The sequence below is a fragment of the Pochonia chlamydosporia genome, chromosome 1, assembly GCF_001653235.2.
Source record: "Pochonia chlamydosporia 170 chromosome 1, whole genome shotgun sequence".
Lineage (NCBI taxonomy): Eukaryota > Fungi > Ascomycota > Sordariomycetes > Hypocreales > Clavicipitaceae > Pochonia > Pochonia chlamydosporia.
In genome coordinates this window covers 7,463,003-7,476,212 of record NC_035790.1, presented here as the reverse complement: position 1 = coordinate 7,476,212, position 13,210 = coordinate 7,463,003, and the positions used below count along the sequence as shown (strand labels likewise).

The window sequence follows — 13,210 nt, the reverse complement described above, 5'->3', positions numbered from 1 at the left end:
TCAATTTCGCTGGTCGCATTGCGTAGTCCAGGCCTAACCAGGCAGGTCTTAACCTCAGCTTACGATCCTTGGTAAAATCTACTGCACCTGAACGGACAGCCCTGTGGCGCTGGAGGAAGACGAGAATAGTTGGTAGTATACCTAATACGACTTATGATTAGCTCATGCTGTGGAATGGTAAAGCGTGATGAATTCATTAATATGTATTCTACTAACTATGCATAGTCCTCGTCATTGAGCTCCTACCAAATGCAACTTCAACAGTGAATCTACGTAATTCGTCACCGCCCGCCTCCCTCCATAAACCTTGATAGCCGATCCTGACATCTAGTAATCCATCAAATAAGGGGTATCGTAATTTCTTAGCCGTGCGAATTAAACAAGAACTTAAGCTCACTTTCGCCCAAGCGACCAATCTTCATGCTCTCTGCTTCATCGAGTGCCGCCTCAACAATCTCCTTTTTCTTATTCTGCAACGCCACGATACGGTCCTCTACCGTCTCCTGCGTCAGAATCCGATACACCTCCACTTCCTTCTGCTGTCCGATTCTGTAGGTCCGGTCAATCGCCTGCATTTCTATGTACGGGTTCCAGAACGGGTCCATGATGATGACGCGCGTTGCAACCGTGAGATTAAGGCCTGCGTTTCCTGCGCGAAGAGAAACCAGCATAACCTTGTTATCGGGAATGTCGCGGAAGTTGCAGGCTGCAGTGGCGCGTTGGTCGCCGGACATGCCGCCATCGTAGCGGAGAGGTTTGTGGGGGAACTTGTCATGCCACATGGCTACTTCGAGAAGATCCAGGAGCAGGGTCCACTGGGAGAAGGCGATGGTCTTTTCGCCGGTTTCCTGGATTTCCTTGAGCAAGTTCATGCACTCGGTGACCTTTGCAGCTGGCATCCATGTTGTTCGGAGATATCGCATGTATCGTTTATATGCTTGACGGTTCTTGGCTGCCTCGACACGTAGGCTCTTCAACATAGATGGTTTTACCTCGGGCATTTTGGCCTTGATTTTGCCTTTTTCTTTTCTTTGGGCCATTTTGGACTTCTTCCGCTCTTTGCTTTCCAGCGCGGAAGCTTCCTTCTTGAGAACATCAATGTCGGCGAGCTCTTCTTCGTCATCATCATCAACAACGAATCCCTTGAGAGTTCCTTTACTGTTGACTTCATCTGTGGCATCGTCTTCTTCCGACGAATCTTCTTCCTCGTCGCTCGATTCGTCGTCGACCGGTTCAATCTTTCCCACCTTCTCCGCAGTCTCTGGCATGTGGACCTTTTTGAATAATTCGTAAGTGAAGCATTTTCTCGGCTCGAATACACCGCGGCAGACAGGGCACTTAGCCCGGTCACTCTCGTTTCCTTCGTGGAGGTTCTGCGAGATAGCAGTGTCCACTATGCGTGATAGACAGTCTTTGCAACTGTCGTGTCCGCAAGGTACAAAGAACGAGGGCGATCGTACTGCATCATAGCATATGGGGCATTCAAAAGCTTCAACACTTTTGATCCTTTGTACAATAGATACGTCCAGTTCCTTCACAAACTTCTCCACATCAGCATCGGTAATGGGGCTGACGGCATCGTCAACGTCCAAATTGAGATGAGGATGACAGCAAGCTTGACGAAGTCGAAGGAGCAATACGAGGATGTTGGAATAATTCCTACCAACACTTCCCTCTCGCAGATACTTGCTGAACAGCACATGAGCATGCTGTTCGAGCTGTTTGTAAAAGTCTCGCTCGTCCGTTGACAGTTTCGCATACACGATATGCTCTCTCTTCTCGGGAAGTTGCAAAATAGGCTTCCCTTCGAGCTTTGAGTCTTTCTTTCGACGCATCATAATCGCTTTGAGCAGTGCTCTGAGCTTGCTCATCGCTATGCTCTTAGGGTCACCTTTTTGGCCGAACAATACGCCAAAAGTCTATGCTATGCGTTAGTTCGAATAAAGAAGCCGACGACACATTTGGCTGCATACCTGACGGAAGTTCTCCCAAGCGTTGTAAGGTTTTATGCGGAGGAACTTCAAGAGTGAATATAGCTCAAGGATCCCATTCATCATCGGTGTACCAGTCAAACACCACCTATACGTAGCCCTCAAGCTGTGGCAGGCTTTTGCTGTTTGTGTACTCCGATTTTTAATGCACTGCGCTTCGTCCAGAATGATGCGGTGAAAGATGGCTTTCTCTGGATGTAGCAAGGGAAACTTAACCGCACATGATTTGTCATTAAAGTTGATCTTCCTATCTTTGTTCTCCTCAATAAACTTCTCACGGCGCCTGAGTTCCTGTGCCAAGGTACCATAGGTGGTGATTACCACGTCATACTTCAGGAGGTCATCTGTCGACGCTTTCTTGCCGTGATATACGAACACTGACAACCGATGTGCTAGTTTTGTCTTTTTGCTGATTTCCTCTTCCCATTGGCGCATCAACGAAAGTGGTCCGATAATCAGATTTGTCTGCAGCGTGTCAGAACATACCGTGTTTATTCGAAAGAGCTACAAGAATTACCTTTGGACGAGAGGTAGCGAGGTTGGCAAGCATGAGGCCCAGTGTGGAAATCGTCTTTCCCAGTCCCATGTCATCTGCCAGAATTCCCCCCTTGTTGGTGCCCTCTTCCATTTGTTTCATCCAAGTAAGCGCAACCTCTTGGTGTCTGTACAGCGGATACTTAAGCCCCGGCGGACCAACGCCTCGGTTATGCTCTGGAATATCTATGTCGGGACGGATGTTCTTCAACAAGTCATCTAATTCCTTTCCTGTTACTGGTGACTCATAATCATCGTCGAGAACACGCGCCAGACGACCATGTAGTGGATTACCGAACGCGTCCTGCACGTTAGCATGGTCAATCATGCTTGTTCTTTCAATGGCGTTTGAAATAGTAGACCCATTATCACCTGGGTGCCATGGTACGCCGAAAAACGGTGGTCTTGGAGATGGTGTGGGCTGAAAGACATTCCTCAGCGCCGGGCTAGAAAATTGGCTGTTTCGCGAAACATGTCGTGGGTTCCCGGATTGAGTACCGTACCCCGAAGGTCGCTGGCCAGTTGCACCGATCGAATGCCTACTGACAGCTTTCACTGCATTGCTAGGCAGAGGAGCGTGACTAATAAGCGGACGTCTATCCCAAGGACTTGGGTTGTCCCAGGAACCTGGCATTGAGGCTCTCATCGTTTCGCCCGATGGCACCGGCGTCTGAGTGCTGGAGGATGGCAGAGACTGCCAGTCCCAGCTTGTTCGCCCTCGTGAATTAGCTCGTTGCGTAGCCATGAGTCTGACAAATGCGTATGGTTCGGACGCATTTGCGTTCGAAGACGATGAGGGAACCGGGGAATATTGACTGGAAAATTGCATAGCCATCGGCATGTCTCTATTTTCTTGTTCGTGACGCTGTTGCTGTCGAATTTGTTCGGCGACCACGGAGGAATCGAAGTCGACATCGTCACTGTTGACGTTAAAATTCTGATAAATTTCTTTCGCAGATGAGGGAACATTCATACCCAGTGAGATCAATAATGTCAATGAATTCGATGCCATCTGATTCCCTTCCTAGCCTCGAAGGAGTAGAAGCACGGTCGCCAGCAGGATTCGGAGTCGTTCGTCTTGACTTATTTTGACTATTCATCGTGAAAGGGTCGCTCGCTCGAAGATCTCTCTTCCTACTCGGTAACGAGATTGACGACGGGCTGTCCCAGACATCGTGATATCCGGAGTATGGATCCATCTTGGATGAGCGGCCCCCTGTTACAACAGGAGTTTTTGGTTGGGGTGGCGGTGCTTGTGCTGCAAACCCATTAGTAAATAAGAGGGTGAAATACTTTCATGCAGATTCCGCAGGTACTACTGCTATATATACATAGGACGAAGTTGCAGCCAGGCCAGTCACAAGCTGTTGGGTGATATTCATTGCGGTTATTTTCCTACCGCTTGCCTGACCACACAGCTGGCAGAGTGTCCAAAGGTGGATACCAGCCGACAAGAGGAGTAACCGTGCAATGTAATCGGAATCCAGACTCAGTCTTGTGGTCCACAAATGTGAACAAGACGTAGCACGCCGGTGTAGACGACTGGTGGAACACGAACATAACCCGCGCAGGTTGGCGCAAAGGCCGCGTAAATAACTTCACGCTAAGGATCGGAAAAACGAGATTGCTAGAATGCACAAGAGGAACAAGCACTCACAGGTAGGCGTGCCGGGCGGAGATTGGTTCTGTGAGGCAGAGCCACCAATATCTGGAATAGAGCTGTCAGTCTATGTCACAGGTGATGTCATCAAGCGTTGACTCGAATCAAGCACCTATAACAGAAGAAATGGAAATCACAGAAAAACCAACCATCGCCGTTTTCATCTCGTGCGCGATCCTTTTTCAACTTTTTGAGCAGGTGCTTCAGCCGTTCGATCTCTTGGATAATGTCGTTCCGCTCGGCCTCAACTCCATCCCATGCCAGGCCTTCCATAGAGCTGAGCATGACCTGTTGAACAGTCAACTCATCCATTACCTTCTCTATTCCATCTTCCATGACTGATAGCTCTGCCATTTCCACCCCTTGAGTCGTGCAAACAATCAGGCAACCGAGACGTCAGCATCCGTGCACTTGGGAAAGACAATGAGGTGAATTGTGGAACCCAGCAATGCCTTGACACGTCCGGGCATACTGGCTTGATAGGCTAATCGTAGGGTAAGGCGTGAAAGTCGCTTCCCGCGTAAAGGACCGGCTAACAATGCATTGCGACAGTAAACTAATTGGGCGCCCTGAATTCGATGTCGTCTTCAAGATGGGATGCGATGGGTAACGATTTGTTTATCGATTGGACCACGTGTTGTGAGGCAACCTCGGCAATTGTGATTGGTGAGTAGATGCTTGTATTGTGGGACTATCGACGCCAGCCCGGTTGGTAGTTCAGACCTAACCGGTTAGGTCTTGCCCCTCCCCTTATTGTCCTTGTGTCAACACCACTGTCCAGTTCACCAATTTCGCTGGTCGCATTGCGTAGTCCAGACCTAACCAGGTGGGTCTTGCCATCAGCTTACCATCCTTGGTAAAATCTACTGCACCTGAACGGCGCAAATAAAACTTAAGAGTAAACAAAACCGGGTATTATGCCCGATATGCAGGGTAGAATCTGTGCTAGGCTCTCAACTGCCACGGTGCTTACCACATACCCACCGAAGCTCTTGTGGAGGGGCGGGAGGAATCACAGAGATGCTTCCGCAGAAAGTTTGAAAAATGGCCACAGGAGGTATGAATACCAACGATGATGCAATAACCTTTGTTCGTCCAGCTTGCAAGCCTGTCCAAAACTCACTATTCCTCAGTTACATTTTCTGGTTAGGTTGAAAATTTATGTGTCCAAAGACTCCAATGTAACTCACAACTCGTAGTGGCTGTGTGCAAATGCCGCTAAGCTCGATCTGAAGCGAGTTGCCTTACCTTGGCTCAACTCTGTCGCCTTATGTTCAAAACACATCCGCTCTACAATCTCGAGACTTCGTTCCAAATCAGGTAGCCTCCTATGGTAACTCGCTAACTCTCTACAAGCCCTTCGTTTTACTCAGCATATCACATGGATGGCACAACCACCTAACTCGCATAAAGAAAAAGTGTGTTGCAGTCTCTGCGTGCGAGAAAAAGTTTCAGTCGACCAGATGCCTTGACTAGGCATTACCGTGTCGGAGCAGCAGACACGGAATTGTCAGGTATAAACGGTTGACTTGGAGGAGGGCCTCATGGACCCAGAGACGATGTTAGAAACGATTATCAATTATCAGCCTCTGCCCGCAATCTGTTTTTGTGGTGCGCCACCCGCGTGAGAGCAAGCTACTGAAAGCTATGTCAGATCTTGGCACGATGCTAAGGAGAAATGTGAATATGGAGCTCTGGCTATCTATGTATCCGAAATACTACGGAACTGACAAGTGGAGGAGACTATTCAACTACTTCATTATTCGCCTTGATGCCGAGTGACTTCTCACGCCGGCCAGTGATTAATAACGGCTGTCGGTGACCCTTCACCTGGCCATTTTCGTCCCGCGGACCATCAGGCGACGTTGTTCCTGTCTCTTTCTTCTACGATTTACCTGCTCTGAAGGTCTCAAAAGGACTCTGTGGACGGACCAGACATGGTTTCTGAAGTGATCTAAATGCTTAAACGTCTCATTCCTACATTTAGGATGTTTACAAACAAGTGCCTCCCCTCGCTGCGCGATGGCTTCTCGATCAGTCAGATGCTGATCATCGAAGTGATCATTTCGTATGGTCGGGCGACACCACTCAAAGGTGCGCTCTGCAGCTATTAATCGCTCGTCGCCGATGCAATCTGGACATTGGCTTGCATCCATGAGAAGAGGGAAGAGATCGGGCTCGCACCAAGCTGCAAATGCAGGTGATTCTTCCTTGATAAATTGCTGCACCCGAGGGAGGCGTGGAGGCCTTGACCTAGCTTGGCCGGCTCTACCAGCGTCCCTTTTGTCGCAGAGCGCGACCATCAGGTCAACCGCCTCTATTCTGGCGCAAGAGATTTGTTCTTCCGTCAAGTCCTTGGGCTGAAAGCAGAGTATCTCGGCCAGCCTGGCACGCTCTGGAACGACAAGGTCAATAACAGGCTCTTCGAATTTCTCTTCCACCTCCCCTCGAGCCTGGGCTTCGATGTCCCAGGTTGGACGGTGATAAAAGTAATACTCGCGATAGTCCTTGATGCCGGTATAGCAATTCCCGAAAGAAAATATCAATATGGCCCCCAACCAACTGCAGCTACAAGGAGGCGGAACGAGCGCGGCACGTCTGGAGAGAAGGTTCAGCCATTGTGGACAGTACAGACTAGGTGGGGGTGGGGGCAACTATTGAGGGCGTTTTCGGAACAAGTGAAAGGCGTAAATAGCCTCACGCCTGAAAGCAGCCGCGAAATTCTGGTTCAATCGGATCTTGCTCCGAGCGGATTTTTCTCCGAGCAACTCTAAGCCATTTTTGACGGCCCTGGCTTGGTTGGATGCACCCCACTCCTTGGCTGGGTACAAGGAAAATCCCACATCACACCCTACTTGGGTGGGTCTTCAACTGGATCATGCAAATTAGTTCAAATTACTCCCGCACATAGACATAGACAATGCCAGCAACCATGTCTAGCTAGTATATACTGCGGTATACTGTCGTTAATATTTCAAGAGTAGGGCTAGCAGCTAAATCTCACCTGCTGGCAGCGTGTGCGGGAAAGATTGCGATCTTTGATGTTATTTCACTAGCATTACCCCTCATTTTTGAGAAGTTTTAAGAAAGTTCTGGACCGTTCTACCATGTCTCCTGCCATGCACCTTCTAACCACACCGTATGCGTGGCTCGTCTCACCACCGCAAAATGCCAGACGGAGTATCACAAAGTCGTGGGGGCATTTAGCAGGAGGGCTGGTGTGGTATTTTGAGGAAGGCTGCAAAATCTCAGATGTCAACACCTCTTTAGAGCTTTGTCTTTTTTCCCTCGGCTTTCCTCCTGCCAGCTAGTTGTCGGTCAGTCAGCACGTTTTCTGTGGTACAGAACAAAATCACAACGCATCCCCGAGACATGCCCGCGAAAACATCCGTTTCTACTTCTCTATTCTCACTTAGACTTGCGCGCTCGCCTTACCATCTAGCTCTGCAGTTAGCTGTTAGGGTATTTGCGTTCACTGGCCTTTCACAGTATCACATACCATAATTCCAGCAGTTGTGTTCTCATTGTAATCGAGATGGTCGATGACTCCGTATATGAGATTGCCACTGGGCTTGTCGCCTCGCTCGTCGCTGACACCACGTTATTCGTTAATAAAGGTTCTGTAATTCGGCTTTCAGGACCCGAGACGCCTGCTAAGAAGAGTTTCGAGAACGAGCTTCAGAAGCTTGCTGTCCGATTCGGCCAGCGAGAAAGCAAATGCTCTACCCTAGTTACCCCGTCACTGCCAGAGACGCCGGGTGAGGTCAATGACTGTCTTTTCGGACCTGGAAGCAGGCCCGACACTATTGTGGCCATCCAGGAAGCTCACTCCCACAGCTCGCCGGCCACGACTTGTCCTCTCGAGAAAGAGCTCTGGAAGCACCAGAATGCCAACGATGCTTTCCGGAAGGCACTACAGGAGATCGGTGAATCAGTTACCGCAGTCGCACGCGGTGACTTAACTATGAAAGTGCGCATCAATACTGTCGAACTAGTCCCCGAAATCAAAGCGTTCAAGCGCACTATAAACCTGATGATGGACCAACTGCAAACTTTTGCGAGCGAAGTCTCCCGAGTGGCTCGTGAAGTAGGTACCGAGGGTTTATTAGGCGGCCAGGCGCGTATCGATGGTGTCGATGGCACGTGGAAAGAGCTTACAGATAATGGTACTTTCCTCAAACTACATTCGCGGTGACGCTCCTCGCTAACCGTGCTCTTACAGTAAACGTCATGGCACAAAATCTCACTGATCAAGGTAATTTTGTTCTGGTGTCACGATTATACAAGCCCTCACGAAGGCAAAATGGTTTGATCTGACAATGTAATGGTAGTACGAGAAATTGCTTCTGTGACAACCGCGGTTGCCCACGGCGACTTGACCAAAAAGGTCGAACGACCAGCAAGGGGGGAAATTTTGCAGCTCCAACAAACAATAAATACTATGGTGGACCAGCTGCGAACTTTCGCTTCGGAAGTAACGCGAGTAGCTAGAGATGTCGGCACCGAGGGTATGCTCGGCGGACAGGCAGATGTTGAGGGAGTCCAAGGCATGTGGAACGACTTAACCGTTAACGTGAACGCCATGGCCGAGAACTTGACGTACCAGGTCCGCGATATCATCAAGGTCACGACAGCGGTAGCTAAGGGTGATCTCACGCAGAAAGTCCAAGTCGACTGCAGGGGCGAAATCTATGAGCTCAAATCAACTATTAACTCGATGGTAGATCAACTGCAGCAATTTGCTCGCGAAGTTACAAAGATTGCCTGGGAAGTCGGCACTGAGGGTCGTCTCGGTGGTCAGGCCACGGTCCACGACGTCGAGGGTACATGGAGGGATCTTACAGAAAATGTTAACGGCATGGCCATGAATTTGACGACGCAAGTGCGGGAGATTGCGAAAGTCACAACCGCGGTAGCGAAGGGTGACCTTACTACAACCATCGGCGTCGAAGCAAAAGGAGAAATTCTGGAACTAAAGAACACTATCAATCAAATGGTGGATCGTTTGAGTACATTTGCTGCAGAAGTCAGCAAGGTGGCCCGAGAAGTAGGTACTCACGGCACCTTGGGTGGGCAAGCACAGGTTGCCAACGTCGAAGGTAAATGGAAAGACCTGACCGAAAACGTCAACACTATGGCCTCAAATCTCACTGTCCAGGTGAGAAGTATCTCAGCGGTCACTCAAGCAATCGCCAATGGAGATATGAGCCAAGCTATAGACGTGGATGCGAGTGGCGAGATACAAGTTTTAAAGGAGACCATCAACAACATGGTCGGGCGACTGTCAAGCTTTTGCGACGAGGTACAACAAGTTGCAAAAGACGTTGGGGTTGATGGAAAGATGGGCGCTCAAGCAGACGTGGCGGGTCTTAGTGGTCGCTGGAAGGAGATCATGACAGACGTTAATACAATGGCTAGCAATTTAGTATGTAACCGACATGAGATGAGCGCTGTTTTCATGTACTCAGCTGCACGACTTCCGGTTGTCGGTCTGCTAACATTGTAACAGACGACGCAAGTGCGGGCCTTTTCAGATATCACGAACCTGGCAACTGATGGTGACTTCACCAAGCTTGTGGATGTCGAGGCCTCTGGGGAAATGGACGAACTTAAGCGGAAAATCAACCAAATGATCTCGGACCTAAGGGATAGCATCCAGCGGAATACCCAAGCGAGAGAGGCTGCGGAGTTAGCTAACAGAACAAAGTCAGAATTTCTGGCCAACATGTCTCATGAGATTCGGACACCAATGAATGGAATCATCGGAATGACCCAGTTGACCTTGGACACCGACCTAACGCAGTACCAGCGGGAAATGCTTTCTATTGTTAAAAACCTTGCCAATAGCCTTCTCACAATTATAGACGATATTTTGGATTTATCCAAAATTGAGGCGAGGAGGATGGAAATCGAGGAAATACCGTATACCCTAAGAGGGACAGTTTTCAACGCACTGAAGACCATGGCAGTCAAGGCTAACGAAAAATTTCTGGACCTGAACTTCACTATAGATAGTTCAATCCCGGATTATGTCCTTGGGGACTCTTTTCGTCTTAAACAGGTTATTCTCAACCTCGTGGGGAACGCCATCAAGTTCACCGACCATGGAAAGGTCAGCTTGGCCGTGAAAGAGGGAGCGACCCAAGTGCAAGTTGAGCCTGGACAGTACGCCGTTGAGTTCATTATTGAAGATACCGGAGCTGGCATTGCGAAGGACAAGTTAGACCTTATCTTCAACACTTTCCAACAAGCGGATGGTTCCATTACGCGGAAGTTTGGGGGCACCGGCCTTGGTCTTACCATCTCGAAGCGACTCGCCATCCTCATGGGTGGCGATATTTGGGTAAATAGCGAAGCTGGTAAAGGCAGTCGATTCTATTTCACATGCAAAGTGAAGCTAGCTACTGATGGTACCGAAGTGCTCACGAAACAGCTCCAACCTTACAAGGACTACAAGGTGCTCGTCGTACGAACAGGCCAAACAAGTTCAACCGGAGACGTCAGGGCTATGCTTGAGGACCTCGGTTTGCGACCTGTTATGGTCAGTAGCATCAGGGACTCTGCCCTCAATGAACTTGAGGACGGTCCTGGCACCGCTTGTCATGCAATAATTGTTGACTGTCTCGAAACGGCGAGAATACTTCGAGGTGTGGACGAGTTGGTGTATCTTCCAATCGTTCTGCTAGCACCTGTCATTCATGTCAGCCTCAAGATGTGCCTCGACTTAGGCATCACATCGTGTATGACGAGTCCATGCAAACCTGGTGACTTGGGCATAAGCATGATCCCGGCGTTCCAGAACAGAGATGTGCCGCCTCTCCTTGACGACACAAGAACTCTCAATATCTTACTCGCAGAAGATAATATGGTGAATCAAAGATTGGCAGTCAAGATGCTTGAAAAATATAACCACACTGTGACAGTTGTGGGCAATGGCTTGGAAGCAGTTGAAATTGTTAAGATGAGAAGATTTGACGTGATCCTCATGGATATTCAAATGCCCATTATGGTAATGATAGTCCACTTTGTCCCTAGGTACGGACAGGAGCTAACGCTCTTTTAGGGCGGATTTGAGGCCACTGCTAAGATCCGCCAGTATGAACAGAGTACGGATGTCGCCAGTAGGACTCCAATCATTGCTTTGACTGCCCACGCCATGATGGGTGACCGCGAGAAGTGCCTCCAAGCGCAAATGGACGAGTATCTATCGAAACCGCTGCAGCAGAATCAGCTCATAGAGACAGTGTCAAAGTGTGCATCCCTGGCGGTTACCTCAAACGCCAAGCGAAAATGTGATGAGCACGTTGCCAAAGCGTCCCGTCCAAGGTTGACTTCGGAGTAGCCAGACGCAAACGGTGCTGCTGGCTAAGTTGGAGTACTAGTAAAGTGCCTAATCCATTGCTCTTATACCAAAATTCCTTTCTCAGAAACTACGCTATTCCGGTATTTGTTCGGATATCAACCGCGATTCATGCCACTACTTGGATGGAAGATGGCGACACTCTTTTGAGGCTCATCAAGGGTAGATATGTGCTTAACTTCAACACTCAGAGCTGGGGTTGATCTTAAAGACAAGGAATTCTCCATACGTCCTTGGTAGGATGTGGGTTCCGCATGTGCCGTTGATTGGGTGGGTTTACCGAGATTGCCGGCCAGTTCTTTGACAGGATTCAGAATTTTGATCAAGGGTGGATGTTGTGCTGTGCTGTAGGGACCGAAACTGGCGTCGTTTGAGCTAGTTTGTAATATCATTCGTAGTCAATGGATTGTCAAGGATCGACCAAAACAAATGTTCGCCATTTATCTTCCTACCATTTTAGATTAAAGGCACTCCATGCGTGCAGTCCGTAGGTGGGACAGAGTCTGCTGTGTAATACAAAACTTACCCATCCGACTCTGGATGCCTTTCTGCACCAGAATCTACAACGCCAGAGCAACGGTCTAGGCCGGTTTAATGGCGCCTTGGCGTGAATATTACCAGTTCGCCCGACACGTGGTCTGGCCCACCAGAGACGAAAAAAGTCAGGAGGAGCACAATCTGCGTGACCTAACAGTACACTCCAATGCAAGACCCTGCAGATTCATAAGCATATCACTCCGGATGGAAGCATTCTACATAAATTATAGGTTTCACGACAGCCTCGCCCTGACATCCATTTGCTGCCAGAACAACTCAGACATATGGCCTGAACTCATATGCTTACGAGCAAGGCGACCCAAAGGACATGGTTTTTGTAAAGGTCAGATCCAACGTTTACTGGTAACGTCTTATTGATTGCCATGTAATCTGCTGATAGAGTTCCTCTGACACTTCACGATCTGCATTTCTTAGAAGATAAACAATATGCTCGTAAGTCTTAAGCTTGTGAAACAAGTAATCATGCGATCGTTTTAGTGCTTGTTGGTAAGACTCCCCTTCTTGGACGTCCCTATAACGGCATTCTATTCCTTGGCGAATACAATTGGCGCAACAGCCCCTCTCCCCGGAGCAATGGAAAACGATTTGGCATTGTCAGCAATTCAAATCTGCAAGCAACATTATCGTAGCTGTGCGCAAATTAACTTTGACTTCGATCTCCGACAAGACTCGCATGCAACAGGAGTCGCTCTCCGCTTGCGCCGAAATGGTTGCTCCGTCACGCTTGCTTCGCAGGGTGATAATTGCTTATCGCGAGGCAATAATCGCGGGAGACTAAGGTTTGTCGTCCTGCCCAAGTTCAACGCCATTGCCAAATGCAAAAGAGCCGGGAGTAGTTCAATCAGTAGGTCAAACAAGTATGTATCAATATCGTACGGAGGGTAATCGCACTGTGTCAGACAACGTTGAGGTCACATGAGATCGAGTATGACTGCGCCGAAAGTGGCAATTGCATTGAGTGAGAATTATCTGAGGAGCAAGAACTCCATTAAGAGCTGCACGGGAATGGCGAAGTGACTCACTCAATGCCGTCGCCGCTTCCCAGTTTTTAAGCTTAGGTTCAGTCTACTACGGGAAGGATGGCGGCTTGCCGAATTTGAGCCAAGG

At 49.0% G+C, this 13,210-nt stretch overlaps 3 protein-coding genes across 3 annotated transcripts; 2 read left to right on the top strand and 1 right to left on the bottom strand.

Annotated features, from left to right (window-relative positions):
* Positions 1-362: 362 nt before the first annotated feature.
* VFPPC_01978 (SWI/SNF family DNA-dependent ATPase Ris1) lies at positions 363-7,687 on the bottom strand (the record flags this gene model as incomplete). The annotated part of the gene is made up of 8 exons (XM_022428256.1): positions 363-1,919; positions 1,974-2,456; positions 2,509-3,445; positions 3,501-3,783; positions 4,183-4,233; positions 4,335-4,547; positions 6,182-6,692; positions 7,685-7,687. 8 exons carry the CDS (start codon positions 7,685-7,687, stop codon positions 363-365), a joined length of 4,038 nt encoding a protein of 1,345 aa, XP_022284105.1.
* A 33-nt stretch (positions 7,688-7,720) lies between these two features.
* On the top strand, positions 7,721-11,527 carry VFPPC_01976 (two-component osmosensing histidine kinase (Bos1); the record flags this gene model as incomplete). The annotated part of the gene is made up of 5 exons (XM_018281708.1): positions 7,721-8,351; positions 8,408-8,440; positions 8,517-9,610; positions 9,695-11,194; positions 11,249-11,527. 5 exons carry the CDS (start codon positions 7,721-7,723, stop codon positions 11,525-11,527), a joined length of 3,537 nt encoding a protein of 1,178 aa, XP_018138746.1.
* Positions 11,528-12,676: 1,149 nt separating this feature from the next.
* Positions 12,677-12,988, top strand: VFPPC_18176 (hypothetical protein; the record flags this gene model as incomplete). Its single annotated transcript, XM_022429829.1, has 1 exon — positions 12,677-12,988. One exon carries the CDS (start codon positions 12,677-12,679, stop codon positions 12,986-12,988), a length of 312 nt encoding a protein of 103 aa, XP_022286024.1.
* Positions 12,989-13,210: the final 222 nt, after the last annotated feature.